Source organism: Silurus meridionalis, chromosome 19 (genome assembly GCF_014805685.1).
Source record: "Silurus meridionalis isolate SWU-2019-XX chromosome 19, ASM1480568v1, whole genome shotgun sequence".
NCBI lineage: Eukaryota > Metazoa > Chordata > Actinopteri > Siluriformes > Siluridae > Silurus > Silurus meridionalis.
The window spans coordinates 16,501,773-16,524,186 of NC_060902.1; the positions used below are offsets into that span (position 1 = coordinate 16,501,773).

The 22,414-nt window shown below is 41.1% G+C and overlaps 1 protein-coding gene across 34 annotated transcripts in view; it reads right to left on the reverse strand.

Annotated features, from left to right (window-relative positions):
* The window catches only part of itpr1b (inositol 1,4,5-trisphosphate receptor, type 1b), a 115,558-nt gene that overhangs the window by 24,237 nt on the left and 68,907 nt on the right, over positions 1 to 22,414 (reverse strand). For 21 of the 34 annotated variants that reach the window (XM_046874641.1, XM_046874649.1, XM_046874658.1 and 18 more), the window contains 9 exons: positions 9,557 to 9,740; positions 9,085 to 9,332; positions 8,519 to 8,719; positions 7,915 to 8,025; positions 7,689 to 7,784; positions 5,761 to 5,895; positions 4,605 to 4,712; positions 4,121 to 4,352; positions 865 to 987 (listed from right to left, as the gene is read on the reverse strand). In XM_046874641.1, the coding sequence (XP_046730597.1) occupies positions 865 to 987; positions 4,121 to 4,352; positions 4,605 to 4,712; positions 5,761 to 5,895; positions 7,689 to 7,784; positions 7,915 to 8,025; positions 8,519 to 8,719; positions 9,085 to 9,332; positions 9,557 to 9,740 (1,438 nt within the window). The remainder of the gene's footprint in view (positions 1 to 864; positions 988 to 4,120; positions 4,353 to 4,604; positions 4,713 to 5,760; positions 5,896 to 7,688; positions 7,785 to 7,914; positions 8,026 to 8,518; positions 8,720 to 9,084; positions 9,333 to 9,556; positions 9,741 to 22,414) is intronic. The other 13 variants (XM_046874654.1, XM_046874674.1, XM_046874670.1 and 10 more) reach the window with 1 other exon arrangement.

The following is a 22,414-nucleotide window of genomic DNA, read 5'->3' on the forward strand; positions in this document are numbered from 1 at the left end:
AGTGCGAGAGTGTGTGTGTATATACATTTACATTCACAACATTTGGCAGCCACCCTTATCCGCAGTGACTTAAATTTTTTTTATTTCTTAGGGGCCCAGAAGTGGTAACTTGGTGTGGCTGGGATTTAAACTCATGATCAAAAGTCCAATGCTTTAACCACTAAGCTACCACTTCCCTCTGTGTGTGTGTGTGTGTGTGTAATGTACATGTCAAATAGTAGTAACAGTTATATCTGCTCTGGCTTTCTGTTTGAACACAATCAATTACAGTACATGGCCTCTGTAAATGTCAGCCCCAGTAAAAAGGGGTGTGGCCTATGTATTTATGGACTGCAACATATACACTATACAGTCAAAAGTTTGTGGACATCTGGTCAAGTTTAGTATGTGATTTTTTAGCAGTGCATTCCACATTTAGTCCCAATCTGCTCTTCTAGGAAGCTGTTCCTCTAGATTTTAGATTGTGCCTGAGGACATTTGTGTTCAACAACCACAAGGGTGTTAGTAAAGGCAGGTACTGATGTAGTTAAGGAGGCCTGGGATGCAGTCAGTGTTCACATTCATGCCAAAGGTCTTCAATAGGGTTTAAGAGCTCTATAGCAGGAGATCTTCTCCTCTCCAACCCAGGTATAGCAGATCTTCATGGAGCTGGCTTTGTGGACAGGGGCATTGTCATGCTGTAACAGATTTGGGTCTCAATTGAATGATAAATCTCATGCTACCGCATCCAGAGACGTCCTGTATAATTGTGTGTCTTGACTTTGTGATAACCGTTTCCACATATGGCTGGAAAATCAAGTGTCCCAATACTTTTGTCCATATAGTGTATGTCCGCACATCCCTACGTGTATAAGTGTGCCTCACCTCCGCGGACCCCCTCCAGTGGGTAAAAGAAGGCCACGAGCAGGTTCATGAGGACGGCTAGGTTGAAGGAGATGCTGCTCCAGAAAGACATGTTTCTTGAGCACCAGTAGAGAATTGGCTGAGCTACAGAGGACATTAGTGAACATGAGAGAGAGAGAGAGAGAGAGAGAGAGAGAGAGAGAGAGAGAAAGCATATACACTCACAAAACTTGCCCACATATAAACATTTAATGCACACACTGAGTAATTATATGGTTGTAATATAAAGCCTAGCACAGGCATGCAAACAACTACAGCATGGGTGATGTACAGTATCAACATTCATTCTTCACACCCTGTTAGCAAATAGAAACGTCTTCAGACCTCATACCACAAACACTAGTGCATGCTTGTATGCACAGAATCGTGCACACACACACACACACACACACACACACACACACACACACACACACACACACACACACACAAACACACACACGTCTGCGCTTCCATGCATTAAAAGGTTATCAGTCATTAACATATTGTGATTATTATTAAATCCTGTGGCTTTGGGAAAGAGATATAAAAAGCGAAAAGGTCGTATTCATTATTCAGCACATAGTTTTTTTGTTGATTTGTTTTTACAGAATGCATTCTCAAGATTGAACTTGTACACAAGTTTTACAAAACCTCGGTGTGCTTTAATGCTACCAGGCCTTTATTGTGTCGGGGTTTTTATCTCTGTGATTAGCTCGACTTTACGCCACGTGTTCTGCCACACCCCGTCTCGCTCTGTTTTCATTTGGTTTGCAGCGTTCCATTGGAATCGCTAAGGCTAATCAAAAACAGGTGAGCATTTAGAATGTGATTGATCATTAAAAAATTATGCATATGCAAATTACAAGCCCCTGATAAAGAGCCAGCGGAGCATTAACAGTTAAAGGGCATAATGGTCTGGTTGCCGTGGAAACCTCCGTGGCTCCTTATTCAGAGCTGCTGAAACGAACTCGTGAGGCACATTCGAACCGCTGACCTTGAAGCGCAACCCATTTTAATCTTAACTCAATCTACTGGGCTTTAGATTCGGTTGGTACTCTATACATACCATCCCTCGGAAAAGGTGTTTGCTTGTGAAATTGCACTGATTAACCGGCAAGGTCAGATTTTGTTCTTGTTTTGTTCTTGATCCATTTTTACTAAAACCCCACTCAAGTTCTGCAGCTAAATACTTCACTAGAGAAATGTCCCTTCCCCTTAAAAACGATAAATTAACAATTTTTTGTAAATATTTCGATTACACAGATTCTGTTTGATTCTTGATTCTTCCCTCATCTAATCCTATAGCTGATTAGCCAACATTGTTATTATATTCTTAATGCGAGAAATAAAGAAACAGTTTTTCTCATTCATAATTTTTCTTTCCCCAGGCATGAAGAGCAGGATGGACTACCAGCTCAGCACAAGCTCTATTTCCGAGCAGTAACACATAAAAGACTACACAAATAACAATAACGATGTAAGAGTTCTGTGTAAACATTAGGAAATAATCTACAACTGTTTACACATTCGGGAGTACGGGAAAAAAGGGAACAGTAATCATCCTCACTTCTAGCTAAGCCTAGTTGCGTAATCTTTATTTTATCTCAGTTTAAGGTAAGATAATGATAAAGATAATGCTGCGAACTGCTAGCCTAAATATTTGTCCATGACTAAGAGTGGATATTTTACTGACAACGTCAAATTCCCACTTTTTAATTAGATCGTTCTGCAGCAATTCTTTGCTTACAGCATTGTATTTAAACAGGTAGCCCCTGATTTACGATGGTTCAAACTTAAAGATTTTTCGGTCTTAAGATAATGCTTGCGATGCGAAAAAAAAAAATCTTAAAAATATTACAATTTTCATGTGCCATTTTAATTTCGTATGATATGTTGGGGCGCTGCCGAGATGTAGGTATCTCCAACCTTGTTGTTGTCTTGTCGTGTTAGAGTGCAGGATTTTGGTGTTTTAAAGCCCAATTTGAGCTCTTTAGCTATTTCCATTTTAATCAGAAGATGAAACAGAGAGTTTATACAGTAGGGTCGTGTAAATTGCTCTGTTTTTGCTAAATAATGTTCAGTAATTTGTTAAATTATAAACTACCCCATACTGATCACTATTCTTTAAGACTCCTGAGTAGACTAGGCCACGTCTAGACTTACGTTGTGTTCAAGTCATCGGAACGCAGCTCCATCGTAAGTTTGGGGGTTACATGTATTGCATGGACTGTTGTAACAATAAGGACATGTTTTAGGTGAACAGTTCGAGTCTAACATTGTCATTATGTCACAGTTAGCCATCGCACTACTGTGTTTGATTAAGCACACCCACTGAGGAAGAATCTCCACACAGTCTGAACCTTCACATCTATACCCTTCTGCTATAAACTACATTATTTTTCTATTCTTTCTTACCAAGACATCCTGGCACCAGTGAACTAAATTGGGCCTACTGGTATACAAGGTTACACTGCCCTTATTCCAGTTACCATGGGCTCTTAGGCTCCAAGTAATTAGAAAATAAGAATCTAATACAGAATAAGAAGAAACAAATGAGATCTCTTCCTCTCTCACTGCACAGAAATGACTAATATTATTGCCTGCTTTTTTTTTTCTTCTATGTTTCTTCTCAACTTCGTTTCATTCTTTTTCTTTTCGCAAAGCATTTGCCATTTTTCTCAGCTCTCTCTCGCCTCCTCCAGTTCTCCTTCCAATTTTTATTAACGGAAACGAGGTTTGGTTGTTTGCATTCATTTCTCTTGAGGTATTTTTCTCATCCTTTCCTCCTCGATTCGGAGCTCTCTCTTCCTTTCCTCCCACATGTTTCGTCATCCTCGACACACACCTGAACTTTCATCAACCCCTTCCTCCTACTTGCGCTATCTTCGCGCTCTCTGTCCTCCCTCTCTCTCCTTCCGTCCTCCGGAGGAGATCCTGATAAGTCTTTGGGGAGCTGAGAGCTACGTGCCTATTTTTATCTGCTTGTTGTTCTACTCGGCCTGCAGATAAAGACTTTTACGACTAAGACTTTTTTAATAAAGATGTATGTTCATGCCTTAACAGAATTAACTTATATTTCCTACTATATTTCATTGCTTTACACACCCTCCTCACTCCCCTGTGTAATGAGGGCAGGGATTTCCTTGAGGAAGATGCCCTGCGCTGCACTCGGAGAGTGAGAGAGTGTGTAAATCACCTTATTTAGGACAGAGAGAAAGTGAGAGGGGCCACCCACAGGGCACGGAGTCTGCGCTACCAGAGGTCTCTTGAGTACCTCGCAGTTTCTTCTGCCAGTTCATCTCATTGAAGAGGTCCTCAGAGCGCAGGAAGAAGTCGTTGATTTTGCTGCCCTGTTCGTCGCGCTCTGTTGTGTAGTACACGCGCAGCTTAGACTCCTGCGTGAGGAACTCGCAGATGTTGGGCACGGGGAAGACTATCTGCTCCATGGTGCGGTCCAGGCGCACGATCTGAGTGAAAACTACAGGGTTATGCTCACACGTATCACTTCGAGAAGCTATCATGAGTACCAATTTATGTATTAAAAAAACAAACAAACAAAAAAAAACTAAAATAATTATTCAGACAAATTAAAGCTTTTATAATGAGCCACTGGTTCTTATACAAGTTTTTCTTCTAACACAATCAGATGGTGTCTTTCAGGAAGTAGAATCTGAGGAATGGAAATCCAAAACGGCTGCCAGAAAAAGAAGAGTACAGACCTCTATTTGAGCGGTGTGTTTGGCATAAAACTCCAGAGCTTCGTCACCCTCACCGTACGTTCCTCCTGCTTTCAGCATGGCCTGAAGCTCCTTGTTATGTCTGGCCAACTGAAAGGTTTTTCAGGGAAAAAGAAGTGTGTGAGATCTGCGATCGGTTTTTTTCAGTTATATTAATTATTCACTCGGCCAAATAAACCAAGTGTTCTGAAATCAGTTTCAAGCCATGATCATAGTGTAAGAAAAAGCTTTGGACTATTGTTTTTGGGTTATCGTTTCTTTACGTTATACAAACAAAACAAAACAAAAAGCTTGCCTCTCTATTTGCATGAAAATACAGACAGTGTTAAAAATAATCAGCCACAAAAACAAATAAGTGCTCCAGATGGGACTCAAAAGCAGAGTGAAACATGCATCCATCCAACAGAAATGTCAATAAAGCTAAAATGGTAGTGATTATAGCTGTAGATTATGTATGTTAGAGTTACAGATTCAGAGCTTTCACAGTAACTCACAGCTGACTCTGGGTCAGAGGAGTCGTACGCAAGCTCAGTTACATCAAACATCGTCATGCTCCAGTTTCAGGCAGGAAAAGCCTGACTACGCAGTAACCGGCAGCCAATCAGAGGAGTGAGAAAGTGCAGAATCAAGCTTGTGTGAAGAGTTACAATATAGAATTTAAATATTTTTAGGTTTGATGGAGGATTAGTTTTTGTTGCTGAAACTTCATTAAATCTCAAAACTGTATACTTAAGACTTTCATCTGTTATTTATTTATTTTTGATGGGGAATGAGGATGGCAGGATGATTAATGCTTGTGGAATTGTTATGCAGTGATGATATTGTTTAGCTGGAGAAATCATTATAACTGGCTTTGTTTCTCTGTGTATTCTCTGTATTCGAGCGCAGGGCCTGAGTGAGTCATCGTTTAGATAATAAAATATGTGGAGAACACAGATCAGACTAGTTTTGCTGTTTGTTATCAAAGAGGCTGATATTCCAAAAATCTTACATCCCTGACACTAAAGTCTTTAAATTCCTTACAGCATTCATGGTAACTGGTTTGTGACCCATATAATTACAAGGAAATGTGTATGCAGATGAACCACACTTGCTACGTGATATTTGCATAAGACTGAAACTGTGCGTGACCATGTACCTGATGGGCCAGGATGTAAATGTTGTGTCCGACGTTGCGCGGGGAGGCGGCGTGCTCTTCCTCGCCCTCCCCGTCCTCCTCGGTGTGCTCTACTTCCACCTCTCCTTGCATGTACGCCTTCTTTATCACCTCCACCTGCACGCAGTGACCACATAGAGCACATGTGTGTGCACTTGTGCTTTGTTTGGACGTGCACATTCGTGTGTATGTAATTTGTGCATGCTTTCACTACGGCGCAAAAACAGGCACGCTTGCAGAAACATGTCTTTTTTTTTTTTAAGACGAGGAGTCAACAGGGCATGCAGCATTCCACCACCTGGTTAAAGGAATACTGCACTTTATAACCGGCAGCAGCAGGAATTTCTAAATGTTTCCTTGTATTAAGATAGGAATAGGAAACTATATTCTGGTCAAATGCCTCTCAAGTCTAACAAACATTTATGGCAAAGGAGTATGTTGTGTAGTTCCTGAATTCTTAACTCCTATTAAGTCTTAATAAATTAAACTATTAAACTGAAACAATTTAATGTTTTAGGAAGGAATCTGCACCCCAGTGTAGTTCTGAGCAGGTATACATGCTGAAAGCTCTGTTCAGCTCCAAAACAACAGAACTTATATATTTAAATTAAATTTTATAATATGTTATATTACATTATATAAAGCCATGCCATGTCTCTAATTATGCTATTTTCAGGATGCGAGCATCAAAATGCATCTCCATCGTAAGTCTGGGACGACCTGCATATATGTATGTGTGTTATATACACTGTATACTCAGGCACTAACAACAACCCTTAGAGTTTCATTATATAAAATTTTGATTTTCTTGATTCTTGAGCGTCATGTTAATCATTTTTCACATCTTTTCTTAACACTGTGTTGTAATCACAAATACATTACAGTATGTGTGATTGTAAAAAAACAAAAAACAAATATTATTAATTCATATATATATATATATATATATATATATATATATATATATATATATATATATATATATATATATATATATAGTTTATTTCTAAACCTCTTGTCTTTTAAAGGAAGCACTACATTAGTCCTGGTGACATAAGAACAGCACACAAAGTGGAGCAATTTAATTGTCACATGACCCAAATACAAATACACCTGTTCCTGGAAGACAACATACCTAAACAAACAGAGCAAGTCCAAGTTCAGCAGGATTAATCAGGGCACGGTTTGAGAAAAACATCCCAAGCACGAACATCCTCTACAGCACCAGTAAATCCTTTATCATAACTAAATGGATTAGACACGGCCGTGATTCTGCCTAGACGAGGCTGTCCACCGAAACTCAGTACCCAGGAAGAAAGGGGATGAGGCTGGGAAGCAGCCAGAAGAACAGTTTTGTGTAGATTTATGACATATAATCCAGGAACTAAAATAAATTTCAGTTCTAGTATCTCACAGCATCAAATATGTGAATTCTTAATATAATAATTAATATAAGACACTTTATGCACATTGGGCCTTATTTATCAAATGATATACATAATTTAGAAACAATATATTAAATAAATATATCAGTATATAATATGTATACAAACCGATTTCTCTGTAAATAGTTGGAAAACTTGATGTTAAAATGACCTCTTTTGGTAGCAGAGCGACTCCAATTAATTAGCAGTTGTACTTTTATAGCTCATTATTGTGTAAAACCACCTTAATTTGACCTTGTCTTGGCAATATTTTCGCCTTTTTATGTCTTATAATTGTGTTGAATTGAATTCTAAATGATTTTTTTTTATTTGTGTGGATGTGTCTTAAATAATTGCTTTAACTATTGTGCAGAAAATTATTCTTTTTAAGGGAGGTGGGTTTTTTTTAACTTTTCACTCTTATTACACATCTGTTGAAAAAATGATGTTTGCAGAACGTTTAGTACTACGACCTCCATCACTCACCAGTTCTTTAGGCCTCATATTGTACAAGATCCGCTCTGCGTTCTCGCTGTCGTGACGGCTCTCCATGATGGCCAGAAGCAACTTGGAGGCGTTATTCTGCTCAACAGACATAAAAACCTCAAAACTGCGTGCAAAATATATAAATATATAAGCTTTAAAAGTAGCATGTAGTTGACCAATGTGTGTGTGTGTGTGTGTGTGTGTATGTGTTTGTGGGTATTTGCACCTTCAGTTCTAGCACAAGGTCCATCCTCTTCTTGCCCAGAGGGTTGATGTCGTTTAAAATAAGTGCGATAATGATGTCAATGCCATTGCACTCATGAGTTGCGATGCAGTTCTGATAGACACAGCAGGACATTTGCATTTGTTACAATTTACATAAAAAGACAGAATCAAATCTAATTGTCTCAATCTACCAGCCAAAATCGTTAATTAATGACTGCAAAGAACAGGCGCAAAAACACGCACGTATGTAGCGGTGTGCTCCGACACTGGTTTGTGTGGATTAGTGTTAAATTACACAGTCGCAATGTTCCTTTAATGATCCGAGTGAGGCGTGAAAAGCTCGAACTATTGGGTGATTATGCCGCTCCGAGGAAAATGGTAATGACATCATGAGTTAGGAACAAAGAGCCACTGCCATTATGCAATTAGGAGCCTTTGACGCCATAGAAACATGGCACAATGGAAATAATGTGTACCATTATGCTGCGGAGGAGTCCGATCTGCTCGCAGGAAACTTTGGTTCTTATTGCAATCGCTGGGGTTTTTTTATGTGTATTTTTTACCGCATGCACATCATTTAACGAAGGCGAGTTTGACATGTCCACCTGGTTCTCGTGGCAGGGGCCCTGGCAGTACTCGGTGAGGCTCTCCACGGTTTGGTTGATGAGAGCCACATTCTTCTCATTAATGTAGAGCCCCAGCAGACCCAGGCCTCCTGTGGTGCTGCCACAGATGCAGTCAAGGAACTGCAGCGTCTCGCACACCAGGTTGTAATTGTTCTTGTTGTTCTGACAGCGCAGGAAGTTCTGGAATGGCAAAGAGAAAAAGAGGGAGAGAGACACACAGAGAAGACACAGCTCAGTGGAAAAAGTGTCAACAGGATCTAAAGGATGTGTGTTGCTATTGATACATTAGAACACATGGGGGTTGAGGAGGAACACCCACAGAGACTTGAGTTTCTGTCTAGAAATGAGGAACACGCATACTGTTTCGTTGTTTGGTTCATCATAAATTAACCCTTAAAACAAATTCTCAGACAGAACCAACCCCAGTTCAGACTGGAGCTGCTTCTGATTTTATGTTTCTTTGTAATGTCTTTATCTTGATGAGCAGCAGTTAGCACAGGTTCGAGGCAGTACATTGTAGAAGGGTCAGTTGGCGTGTGGCTGACCTGCAGCTCGCGGTTGTGGTTCTCGCAGAGCAGCTGCATGAGTCGCAGGATGGGCTGCATGATGGTGATGGTGACACTCATCTCGTTCTCGTCCTGATTCTTCTCTGCCGAGCTGGTTTGGACTTCGCCCCCACCCAGATGTTCGTCCGAGTCTACCTCCCGTCGGTACGCGGTGAAAGCCTTCTTTGTGGCCGTGGAAGCTTCCAGAAGCTGCTCGCGTACCTCTTCGGTGACCACAGCGACATTTACTGAAGGAGAAGACAAACAGAAATAAATGTGTTTGCATGTATTTAAACGTATTGACATAACATAGAATAACGTCATCCAACAGGGATACGTGTTACGTTCATTATAGTACAGAGGTTATTAAATCAACAATTCCAGTTTTAGTTAGTAAACATTTGCACCCCCTTCCTCCTTCTCTTTTTCATTTGTATGTCTATGAGTAGATGCTCTTTGAGAAGACCCTGACCTTTCTTTTTGCTGGGTGCCTCCTTGTCATTCGCGTCCTCGTCTTTGCGCTTGCTGCCCAAATCGCTGGTGTTTACCGTCACGGTGGCTTTGATCTCCTGCTGTGCCAGCTTCATCCGCTCATAAAACACCTTAAAAAACTTCTCCGACTTGTTGTCCCTCGTCAGCCTGATAAAGAACGACCTCTGGAGGAAAAGGTGGCAGAAGTAAAAGGAAGGACTCCACAGATTTAAGAGAAACTCTACCAGTAACTTCACCATAACAGTGGAGGTTATAAAACAAATGTTTTACTAATTAATTAGTTATTTTATATCTTTGGTGCAAATAGTTTTTAACATGAGATGTATGGAAAGTCAGTAGCAAAGAACATGCACTTCCGTATCGGCCATTCATATTAGTATTTATTTTATAACATGAATCTCTTTTACTCTTTTTGCAACGCTTCAAATTGACCTTAAGGTGCACATTTCTTTTTAGTTTTTTGTGTATTTTGAGAGGGAACATGATTCTTGCAGACTCAGAATGGGAGAAGGTCAATGCCAGTGCTGGAGAGCGACCTCAGGTTACCATCCCTGAATGAGTTTTTCATTCAACTGAATATGACGAGGAGGAAAAATGAAGAGATCGTGCCTCGCGGTGGCTCCCAGCACCGGAATTCCCTGAAGGCTATGGTTTCCTAGGTTTCAGTCTGATCTTCGAAGAAAAAAAAAACAGATTGGACACTGAGGGTGTTTAATTTAGAAAATGAAGGCCTATCCCTTTAAAGACCTCATGAAGCGTGGCACGGTGCAGCCATGCTCCTGGGTTCCGTTCTCACGTCCCTCCCTCAGCCCTGTTTACTGCCTGTCCAGCTCACACCACCGGAGTTACATAACTTTCTCTCTCTCACACACACTAACACACGGAAATAACCTGGAGTGCCTCCCTCAGCTCACCTGATTTATCACCATCTGCCTTTGGCCAGTTTGTGACACACACACACACACACACACACACACACACACACACAATGAATCCGGAATCTCTAATGATGCACTTTTGGTCTTTGTGTTAACAAAACTGAATGTCTATAATTTAGAAAGGGGGGGCGCTACAGCTCAGAGTGGACGATTATGTGATCGCTTTTTTTTTTTTCCTTCTCTAGTATATCCTGTCCTACTTTCCTCCCCCCTTTACAATCTGTCCTTACATAACCACTTAACTCAGCTGAGGGGACAGAGTACACGGAACGAGTGAGAGAGAGAGAGAGAGAGAGAGAGAGAGAGAGAGAGAGAGAGAGAGGAAAGAGAGAGGGGACCCGCTTCTGGGCCAGGAAAAAAAAAAAGGGGGAGCAAAAAAAAAAAGGAGCGTAGGAAAATCCTGCCCTACTTTCATGAGCCAAACAGGCACGAAATGAGTGTGCGGCGTGTCAGAGCTAGAAGGAGAGAAGAGGGTGGTGGAAAAGAGGGAGAGGAAAAGATGAAGGGATTGAAAGTGAGAGAGAGAGAGAGAGAGAGAGAGAGAGAGAGAGAGAGAGAGAAGAGGGAGGGAGGGAAAGTTATCAGCCGGCTTCTAGGGCAGTTTTGAAAGCTTGTTACATAAGTGGCCTTCTATCCAGGTTAAACTCACTCACGCTCAAGGAAATAAATTGCACGCACACACACACACACACACACACACACACACACACACACACACACACACACACACACACACACAAAGAGCAACATATACATAATAAGAGGACTGCTTAAAAACTTTATTTCATTCTGCATGCCTAAAAAAGTGACATCACCCTAAATAAATACATAAATAAATAAATACACTCTTAGAAAAGAACTGAGGGTAATTTCAGCAAGCCTGTGAATTCAGAGCTCTCAATCAGATTAGGAGCTTTTGAGTAGATCAACACTTCTGGGTTGCATAAGACAGAAGCAGTTCATAACATTAGAGAGAGTGTGAATGAGGAGGACTCATGACCGCGTGTGTAAACAACCCTGCAGAATCAGCCGGTGTTGTCGACACGGCAGCACCTGACCGGCATATGACAACAAGAACTACTCAGAAAAACACATCTCATCACAGTAGAATGGGGAAAAAAGGGAAAAACTAATACACAAACAAAAATCCATGAGGGAGAGAGAGAGAGAGACAGAGTGGTTCCTGATTCATCAGAACCAGTCGGGGGAAGAGAGGTCTGCCGAGTGCCAGGGTGGAGCAGCTGGTGTAATAAGAGCTGATGCTGTGACTAGTCTGCAGGGTCTGCGACATACGTGACCTTTCTCGTGCTGCTTACGTGCTGTGTGAGACTCGACATGTATCAGGTTGACTCATTATGGTTTGCGGTGTGACGAACGGGCCAAAAAAAATTTACCTCATGGGTTTAATTATTTTGCCAATAAACACAGTCAGACAATTCCCCCCCCCTTATTTGACACTATAATACAACGAAAGCTGAGTACTGGAAAGCACCCCGGTCAAGAACTCAACAACACAACGGGTCTGATTTTATTTAAAAGGTATTATTATTATAATTATTATATTAGACATAAGTCCTGGAACAATCTAAGTGGAGATTCACTTGGTCCACCCTCTAACACTTCACCCTCAAACTTCCAACTTTAGACTCACAGAGCATTCCGGTGAAGGGGATCATCACCACAATCACACACAATCCACAGTAAGTGTTTAACGTGTGCACGTGTGCGAACATGTAAGTCTCATTCAAGGTCAGTAGTTCCGCTGACAGCCTTATAAGTAAGTTCTGTTTCTAATCTTATAAGTTTTGTTTCTGGCCAGTGCAGGTACAAGTCCTTCAACGTGCTGATTATTAAATAAAAACCAGATGAAAGCACTTTGCCACCTTTAGATCATTATACTGAGAAAGCATCGTAAATTTTGGACGGTGGCAGATGATGTTCCTGTTGTCAAATAAAAAAACGAGATGCGATAAACATTGACAAATAAGAAATAAAGGTGTTACTTAGACTGTAAAAGAGTATAAAAAGCCTGTGTTTTTGCTGTAACTTTGGACCCTTCATGGAACGATCGGACTTTGTTACTGCAGGAAAAAAACCTGAAGCTTTGACATCACAACCCGGGATTCTGCACTTAGTCTTGTTTCTGATTGGAGTCTTCGCTTTGATACTGAATTAGTTTGTTCTTGTTTCAATTAGCAGTGAAACAAGAATGTTATACATTTGTTATTAGTTAGTCTAATATTAGTCTAATATTTGTTATTGGTTTTGTCATTTTAGCAATAAAAATTTTAATATTTCTAAAAAGGAAACTTTAAAACTGAATTTTAAAAAAATTCTCTTGTACATTTAGTTTTGTTCTTTAATGAAGGAAAACTACTTCTTAGCCGATTACTCGATTATTCGATGGAATAATCGGTAGAATACTCGTTACTAAAATAATCGATATCTGCAGCTCCAATTACTATAGAAATGAATATTGAAAAAAACGTCATTATGATAGTAATAACGTGCTTTCAATATGCGGTATATCTCTTGAAAAGTGCTCATTTGTCTGTACTGTGCAGAACAAAATAAACTAATCAGCTTTAGGAGGCAGAATAAACACTTCTAAAATCATTAGCAAATCCCTACAATAACACTGGTAGTCGCAGTGTTTTCTGTTACAGACCGACCCGTTCCCAATAAAAGAAAGGAAAAATGATGTGACCTTCACAGAATTAAGTTTAAAGGAACATAGCCAGCCCCTGAAGCATGCAGTCACTGTGATTGTCATTATACTGTATAGCTACGCATTCTTCTGCAAGAAGAACGGCTCGGGGCAGGCTTTCACAATTTCACAGTAACAATTGCGCTCGCCCTTCCGAAGAGGTTTATACGGCACTTCTGAGAATCTGCCGGCTTTCGCCACTTGTGCTAGATGAAGTGCACACCCTTCACCCGTCTGCGTGTCTTATCCTGTGAATTTAATCACAGAACCGGCTCACGGACGCAGCACGGCGTCACGCCTGCTGATTATGAATGAAAGAATCGATGTGGCTGGTTCCAGCGAGCTCTGATTCATTGTTTGCTGTTCAGTGAAGTATTCCAGGCGCAGGGTGGCCGGACACCACAGGAAGTGCACCAGCATGAGGAGCCGTGTGTGGGTGGTGTCATTAAACAACTGCCTACATAAACAGAGACGCAGGTCAGACTTCCGCTATCAACCCACTCCCCGGTACGCGCTCACTCTCGCAAGGCATCAACAAGGGGATGTTGCATAAGCCCCGCTTTTAGGTGCTTGGCTCACTCGCCTCGAGCCCCACCGGCTCTGCGCTAGCAGCCATCACTCCATCAGCCCTGTAACCAAGGTAACGAGCCGTTGCTGGGGAAGCTGGGCGAGTGGGCGGGATGTACGGCGGACGCTCCGCAGCGTAACTGCAGTCTGAATAATAAACCTGTCACCTCAATATTCAAATACGAGCATGCTGATATTCAAACACGAGTGGGGACAGTGAAACACCCCCTCACACTGCAAACACAAACATTCTCACGCATCAGCTAACCACACACACACACACACACACGTCTGCTGCTCTTTTAATAGACTGAGTATTCAGGAGATGTTTTAAACAGCCGGGCTGTGACCAGTGCTCTGTTTATCGGCACTATATTTTATCTTTTATCTACAAGCAGATGAGATTGACGACGTTCGGCGTTTGGGAAAGTTTCTGCTTTGTTTAGGATGTTGCTGTTAAATGCTGTGTAGAATCTTGAAATCTGATACAGGTGTGTGGGTGTTAGGGTATTTGTGCTTTCGCTCTTAACTTAACCCGTAAAAGCAGCTCAAGGCCATTGGGAGATTCACGCCGAATAAAAACTGTAACCAGACGCTCACAAGCGGAAGCCATTATTATATCCGGCCCTGTGTTTTATTTGTTGTCAGCACACACTTTGTTTCCCTTTTCCGCTATTCTTCCCCTGATTGAAGCCTTAAAAAAAAAAATAAAAAAAAAAAAAAAAAAAAAACAATGCAGACCAGCTTTACCACATGGACTCTGATCCGCACGGGTGTTTGGACGGGTCAGTCACACAACACTGTGTTTGGAGGTAAACATTTCCAAACAATGTGTTTCTGGCTTCACAACACATCCAAATCATGTACTAGTTTGTCTCTTTGGATCCTGCAGAACAAATCAGATCGTTATCATTGACGAATTTATATAAGAGGCACGATCTGTACCCATATTTAACTGAATTCTATCAGTAACTCTTTCATACGGAAAAACAAAGAAAGACACACTGGGGAAAATAATAGTCCAGCTGTAGAAATATCAGCATGGCGTGGGAATTTCGGTTCTTACAGTTCTTCAACCTTAGCTACATCACTCTGGTCTCCATTACAGATGTGCGTGGGTTTTGAGCAATCAGCATGTTTGTTTGTAGCTGCCTGTGATACACTAAAAGTATGTGCACCCCACCCACGGTCATCACTCCCACATATTTGTTAAAACATCCCATTTGCTGCGATCAGAACAGTCTTTACTCTTCTGGGAAAGCTTTCCATTAGATTTTAAAGGATATCGACATGATTCCAGTCCTTAATTCTGTGCTAGCTCTTGGATCTTTCTGAGAAGCACTCTGGTGTATTTATGTTATTTTAAAAGAGGTAGATGAATTACACAAATCATGTAGTTGAGTTAAAGTAGAGATAAACTCCAGTAAAAGTAAATGTGACTCCAGTAAGTGTCCCTTTGAACTTTCACTTGAGTAAAAGTACAAAATTATTTGCCTTCAAATAAACTTAAGTATCCAAAGTATATTGGATATAGATATAGAGATTTATTATAACTATAATGTTCCTGTTATAATTTTTATCACAAGAGTCTTTACTTAATCTCCTCAGTTTATGTGAAAAGACTCCCAGCACACTGATCTCTTAATAGAATGATATTAAAACTCAAACACTGATTACAAGCCCGAACCCCAAACTATTTGTGTGCATGTGTGTTGTGGTGAGTTCAAGCCCGGAGTTTCTTCATCATTTATCCCTCTGTAAATGTTCTGCTGGATGTTGAACTTATGCTGAATTGTATGTTGGTGATCAGTAGATACACCAAGTGCCGATCAATATAAGTTTTAAAACAGAGTGAGAGCTCGACCCTGATTGGTGAATTGTTGCGTGTTTGACCAGTTACGTTTTTATCCTCATAAATAAAAAGGTCATTTTTTCATTACCATAACAAACATAACATAAAAAATAGTTGAGCAAAAAGTTAAATATTTTACTTGAAATGTTGTGAAGTTAAAATAAAAGTCTCCCCAAATGGAAATACTTTAGTAAAGTACAGATACGTGAAAAAGCTACTCAAATACGGTAAGGAATTATATTTACTTTCTCACTGTCCAACACTGCATTGTGGGTAATCGGGGACAATGTATTTAAATTCAGTTGTCTCTAGTATAAATGTACACATGGTATACATCCTGATAGACGAGGCACTAGACAGACTTAATACGTACTTATTCAGAGAGAGAGGCTGCTCTGAGCTTTACGAGCACTGGCAACTGAAGAGTAAAATTTAGAGCAGCAAAATCCACAACCCCATATTGTGGGAGTAAATAAGGTGCAGTTGAATGGAAGCCTTTCTCTCTGTTATTTCCTTCCCTCCCCAATACACACACACACACACACACACACACACACACACACACACACACTCTTGCCAGTTGAATCCCAGCCCTCACACCTGTTCCCTTTCATTAACAAGTATGAGAAAGTGGGGAGGACTGATAAACCAGAGTACCAGCTACACACACAAACTTTTGACTTGTCTTCAAAATTCACAAGACGATTGCTGTGTATGTGTGTATGAGCGTGAGAACGTGTGTGAGCACGCTTGCTTGTATCTGGCCATTAGACACGTGCATGCAGCCGATGCCTGTTGTCTGGTGTCTGTTTCTGGAGAAGTTATGTAGGTCAGGAGCTAATGTTTAATGGAATGCGTGTATGCGTGTGTGAGGATGGCAGCAACAGGTGCAGCCAGTGACCTGAAACCTCGGTGAAACGTAGCTCCGCTGCTGACGAAGAAGAGGAGGAGCCTTTCAACCCCGGGCTCACGTCCTCCTCTCTGCACGCAGCAACACGGATCTCCAATTTACATAACACGGACGTGCGTTAGATAGGAAGGAGCTGACACTTCGTCTGAACTGCACCTACTCTTCATTGATTTTTTTGGTTTGTTTGGATATTTATCAATGTCACATCCAGGCTGTTCTCACTGACCTCAAGACAACAAACGAAAACCTCAATGGAACCCACTAAGCACATAAATACACAAGATCCTGATTGCAACCCTGAGCAGAAAACTCTGGGCCCAACACACACACACACACACACACACACACACACACACACTTGACTTCCCAGCTGCCCTGTAATAAAATTCTGTTCTATTTATACTTTTCTTAGGAAGCTCCAAGCCTGTGTCTACGTGCCGTAAGCAAAGCGGTTGTGGGTTTTGCGGGTGAAAGGGAAGCTTCCAACACTCCAAAAATTCAATCAGCCAATCAATTTGTACATACTGTACTGGGTTTTACACACTTATAACTACTTGTACTGAACTGGGGTGTGCGATTCAAGTTTTTAAAACCAACCACAATCTGGGTTGTAGTAAAACGATCCTCCATCTGGACGTCGGCCCGACACGATCTACAATGATCCCTTTTTATGAGCCAGTGGGAATATGGCTTTTGACCTTTGCACAAACTGCAGACAGTGACTAAACATGGCTTTTCATAGCGCTGGGAGGGGTGGCGGCAAATAAAGCTGCAACTAACGGGAAGATGGCACTTCCTTTTTAGGTGATTTGAATGTGTGTGTGTGTGTGTGTGTGTGTGTGTGTGTCTAGTCTCTCTTTGTGTTCGTGCTATATAAACATACCTGTGTGTATGTGTGTGCCCCTTTCTCTGAGAATGGTTTCATGGTACGTGGGGATCATTTTTGAACCTATAAGAAATGTCCAGAGGTTGTTTCAGAAGAGTAAAATGACAGTTGTACAGACTATAAAACACTGTGTGTGTGTGTGTGTTTATCAGATGAGATGTCTGCGGTTTCACAGCCCACTCTCTGTCGCTGACAGGACAGTGTAGGCGAATGCTTCCATCATGGGGCATCCAAAAACCAGCCCTCACAACTTATCCAACACCCCTCAGCTACCCCACACCTGCCTCTAAACACCCCCACACACACACACACCCCTAACCCCACCCACAACCAAACCACCAAAACCCTTCCTCATTCTTTCAATCTTTACTTTTCAGTCTCGCTAATTTAATCACTACTGACTGTATTCTGTCTGCCGGGTAGACAAACCCGTGTCGAATTTCACAGTGTGCTAGACGGCAGGTTCTAAACCACTTCCCATTGCCTGAGCTTTATTCTTCTACAGCCTCAAAATACAACCCTGAGTTTGGTCTGCTTTCTTGCTCATCCGTCCAGGTCGGAAGTTCGGCATGGACCTCGACCTACAGGCACGGTCACTAAGCATAAAGAAGTTTCTGGGCTGATTATAGTTTAGTTTGTAAACAGAGATTTCCAAAAAATGAAAAGATCAGAAATTTTTTCAGAATCAACTACCATGTGTGCAGTACCAAAGGATCCTGTTATGCAGGTGGATTGGTACAAACACGGCTTAAACAAAGACCTTCTGCTTGTTATGCAGTCTGCTCGACTCTTGAGTCTACCAATGTAGCTTATCTCGATTTGGTCAATTTATTCGACTTTTTCTTTGCCAAAAAATGCTCCAGATTTATTCCATTGTGAGTTGATAAGACTCAGATCTGGGCACTGATGGGTCCGTTCCAAAACACTGAAATTCTTCTGCTGAAGTTGTTCCTCTGTTGACATTTTTTATGTTGTTATCGTGCTGGAAGGTAAACATTTAATAATCATCATCATCATCATCATCATCATTATCGGTCTTAGCTGATGCCTGCAGGTTTGTGTTATTGTGATTTGGAACTTTCCATGATCCCTTCTTTCTTGACTAGAACCCAAGTTCCCAGCGAGTGAAGCAGACACACAGTGTGATGCTGCCATCGCCATGCTTCACTGTAGGTGATAAAAGTTCTCATGTTTGAATTTGTAATGTTTTTATTAGGCTGTAACACACTTCACAACATGGTTTAGAGTAATTTGGGGGATAAAAGGGCTTCTGTATAGCCACCGTACACCAAGAGCAAAGGTGTGTGAACAACACAAGAGATTGTTGTCAGATGCAGAAGGGAGTGTCCGATACTTGCCTGCAGCTTCTTTACTGTTGGGTGTGTAGGAAGGCATATTTGAGGAGTTTTCGTCTGGTCCTTCCGTTAACTTTGGAGGAACGTCCTGTTCTTGGTAATGCCGTTTTCTCCACTTGTTGATGATGGCCTCTAAAGTGTTTCATGCTAGATGTTTTGGAAAATGCTCTTCTGGACACTGTACATGCTTTGAATTCAGCAGTCAAATGAGACCGAGATGGTGTCAAGTAATGCTGATCTTTGTTTCAGGTTAATAACTTCTTTGATATATGGTTAGATTTGAACAGGAGGTTGAATGTGATTGGGTAATCTTATTATTACATTATATTATTATTATTTTTTTTAATACATCTTAACAGGGTTATGTAAACTTATAGTCGCTGTGCTGTCTTAAGTGACTAAGTGTGACTCACAAAAAAATAATAATAATTAGCAATGCATGTATTTAACCGTCCAGAGTTTCTGTACTAATCCCAGGTCACTTACAGCTGCAACTTTTCCTACCCTTAACACCTGCAGTGTTACAGCTGTCAAAGGCAAAACTATAAGCAAATCTGTCCCTTTTCTTTCAAAACAGTTTCAGTATCTTCGCTATGGCTCACTCTGAGAGTCCGGTTTAAACCTACATCGGAACCGCAAAAAGGCGAGGTCAACTTTGCGTAAAAAAAAAAAAAAGCTCTCGGTGCGAGCACGGCCGAGGGAGAACCAGAGGTCTAGCCGGGAGACCATCATTTGAGCACTGAAAGGTCACAGTGCTGTCAGACAAAAACCGGATAAAGAAAACAAACCGTACTCTCTCTCTATCAGTACATGTCTCGCTGGTATGATCCTCCTGCACCGGGAAAGCCCCAAATTGTATATAGATTTAAAAATTCCAGCTCAGACGCAGACGTGCTTAAACGACTATGTTTGTCTGCTTCAGCAGGGGTTAACCACGCAAGCATAGGTTTTGGTGCTAGCAGGGGTTTGTGGCCAGTCCCGCTTCTCTTTGTGTTGACTAGCTCACATCCTCTTTTTTTTCCCTTAATAGCACCTTTTTTTTCTTTAAGATTTTGCTTCACCTTCTGCCCTCTATTAACATTTCAGTCTATTGGCCTCTATCTGTGACCTGTCCTCAACATGCACAGCAACTGCCTCTCAGTTTTCAGATGATCTCAAATACAACCACACATCAGTACAAAAACAAAAAAAAAAAAACAAGGCAAGAGGAACGAGTGCGCTTTAGACCTGCTTTTAAAACAAAAAGCTCCTCTGTAGAAGAAGCAGGGCAGCAGGACTCTCCTTACGCAACACGCAGCAATGTGATGTGTCCGCTGACATTGTTTAGATTCGCTCAGCCAACACACACACACACACACACACACACACACACACACACACACACACACAAACAAGTGCTTGTCTAGGATTTATGGCAGTCGACGGGGAATCAGGTGATGGTTTTAGCAAGGTCACTGGTTCCTAGACAATAGGGACAGACGAGGGGATGCTGAGTCACATCGATATTGCCATGGAAACCATGACACACACACACACAAAAAAAAGGCGCAACCATGAGTCATATTAAGCCTAATGCCGAAGGTGTTTGTTTGGAAGACTGTTTCGGAAGGTTCTGAGTGCACTGTCGTCATCGGACATGCTTTACACACACACACACACACACACACACACACACACACACACACACGTAAATGCTAGGTGATTATCAGGAAGAGCGAAATGGATCAAAGGGTAAGGTTGAGATAGAAGTGGAAAGAAAAAGTGTATGATTCACTGTGAAATCAGAAATGGAACACAGCAGAGCAGAAACGATAAGCAAAAAGCTGTAATTCCCCCCAAACTCTAGAGAAAGGCACACACCAGTACACACATCTGTCCTAAATCAACCCACAGATGTGAACACAATCATTTCAGCGGCTCTCCGGGAGAGGAAAAAAAAAAAAAAAAAGGGTTTCTTATGGCATCTGCTAAATTCTAATATTATTTCAAAATGTAAACAATATATAGACAAAAGTATTGGGACACCAGTCATATGTGGTTCTTCCCCAAACCTGCTGGAGGCACACAATTGTCTAAGATGTTTTTGCATGTGGGTAGCATGAAGTTTTCCCTTCACTTGAACTAGATACCAGGTCTTTTCCAGCATGACGATGCCACCTTCACTGAAGATCTGCTTTACATTGTCAATATTTTGTGTGAGCACCATTGATATCCAGCACTGCCTTAATCTTCCTAGGCATGAAATTCACCAGAACAGGTTTTTGTTGGGATCCTCTTCCACTCCTCCATAATGACATCACAGAGCTGCTTGATGTTAGACACATGGTGCGTTTCCACCTTCTGGTTGAGGATGTCCCACAGATGACCAATTGGGTTCAGGTCTGGCGACATACTTGGCCATTCCATCACCTTCACCTTCAGCCAGGCCTTCTCACCTTACCTACATCAGTACCTGGCTTTACTAACACCCTTGTGGCTGAATGAAGAAGAATGAAAGGTATTATACCAGCAAATAGGGACTACTTGTGAATGGATGTTCAAAAAGAAGCACTTAATCATATGGTCAGGTGTGCACAAACTTTTGTCCACAGGGAGTATTTGCATATGCAAAGGCAAAACAGATCGCATTTGAATGTTGTATTAAAACATGCGTTTTGTAAATCTTTTGGGGAAATGACAAGAGTTCTGAACAGCAGTCTTTTATGTAGTTTACTACTTAGCAACCCTTCTTGTCACAGTAATTTAATATATTATATATATTTATTACATACACTTTCTTCATTGTATCTCTCTGATTGAACTTCATCAATAAAAAGAGTTAAACTTATTGTAATGTTGTAAAGTTGTAAATGTAAAGTTAATGTCTCCCAAATGGAAATGCTTAAGAACAGATACGTGAAAAAGCTACTTAAGCTTTTACGGCAGTAATAATTAGTATTACGTATATGAGTATCGGAAAGAAAACCTTGATAAGCATGTCTCAATGAAGCCATTTGCAACTGTATGTGGTGCTGAAATAAATACAATTGCTCCTGTGTGAAAATGAGACAAAGACGACAGACTTTCACAAGCACCACAAGTCATCTAAGAAATGTACGATTTACTTAATTTCAAGAGCAGGAAAAAAAAAATCCTACTGAGTAAATCTGAAAGAGCTGACTAATAAGAAATTCAAATAATTTGCTTTATCTTTAACATTACATCATGTATGAGATATGAATGCATAATATAGCTCTAATTTGGCTGTGACAGTTCCTGTAGGCACCTGTTCAATTTCACTAAGTAGTATTCGATACCTGGCTCCACAAAGTAACTCATTACATCTTTGCGTGCTTCTCGTTCGGATCGGAAATTTCCTACACACTTTCTTATTTTCTTCATCACTCTAAATTTGTTTAATTGTCTTCTCTTTTGTTCTCTCTCTGCATCTCATCCCTCGCTCCCTCTCTCTGCCCCGGTTCTGGCACTAAGCAGCGGCCTAGTTTGTGTGTTTATGGCATAGCTTGGGGTTTTGTGTGTGTGTATTTGCTTTGCCAGGCCTGGTTTATGTAACAGACCTCATGTGAGCTGCTTTGTTCAAGAGCCTGCTGGAAGTTGGAGGGGGGGCACGGGGGCGGAGCATC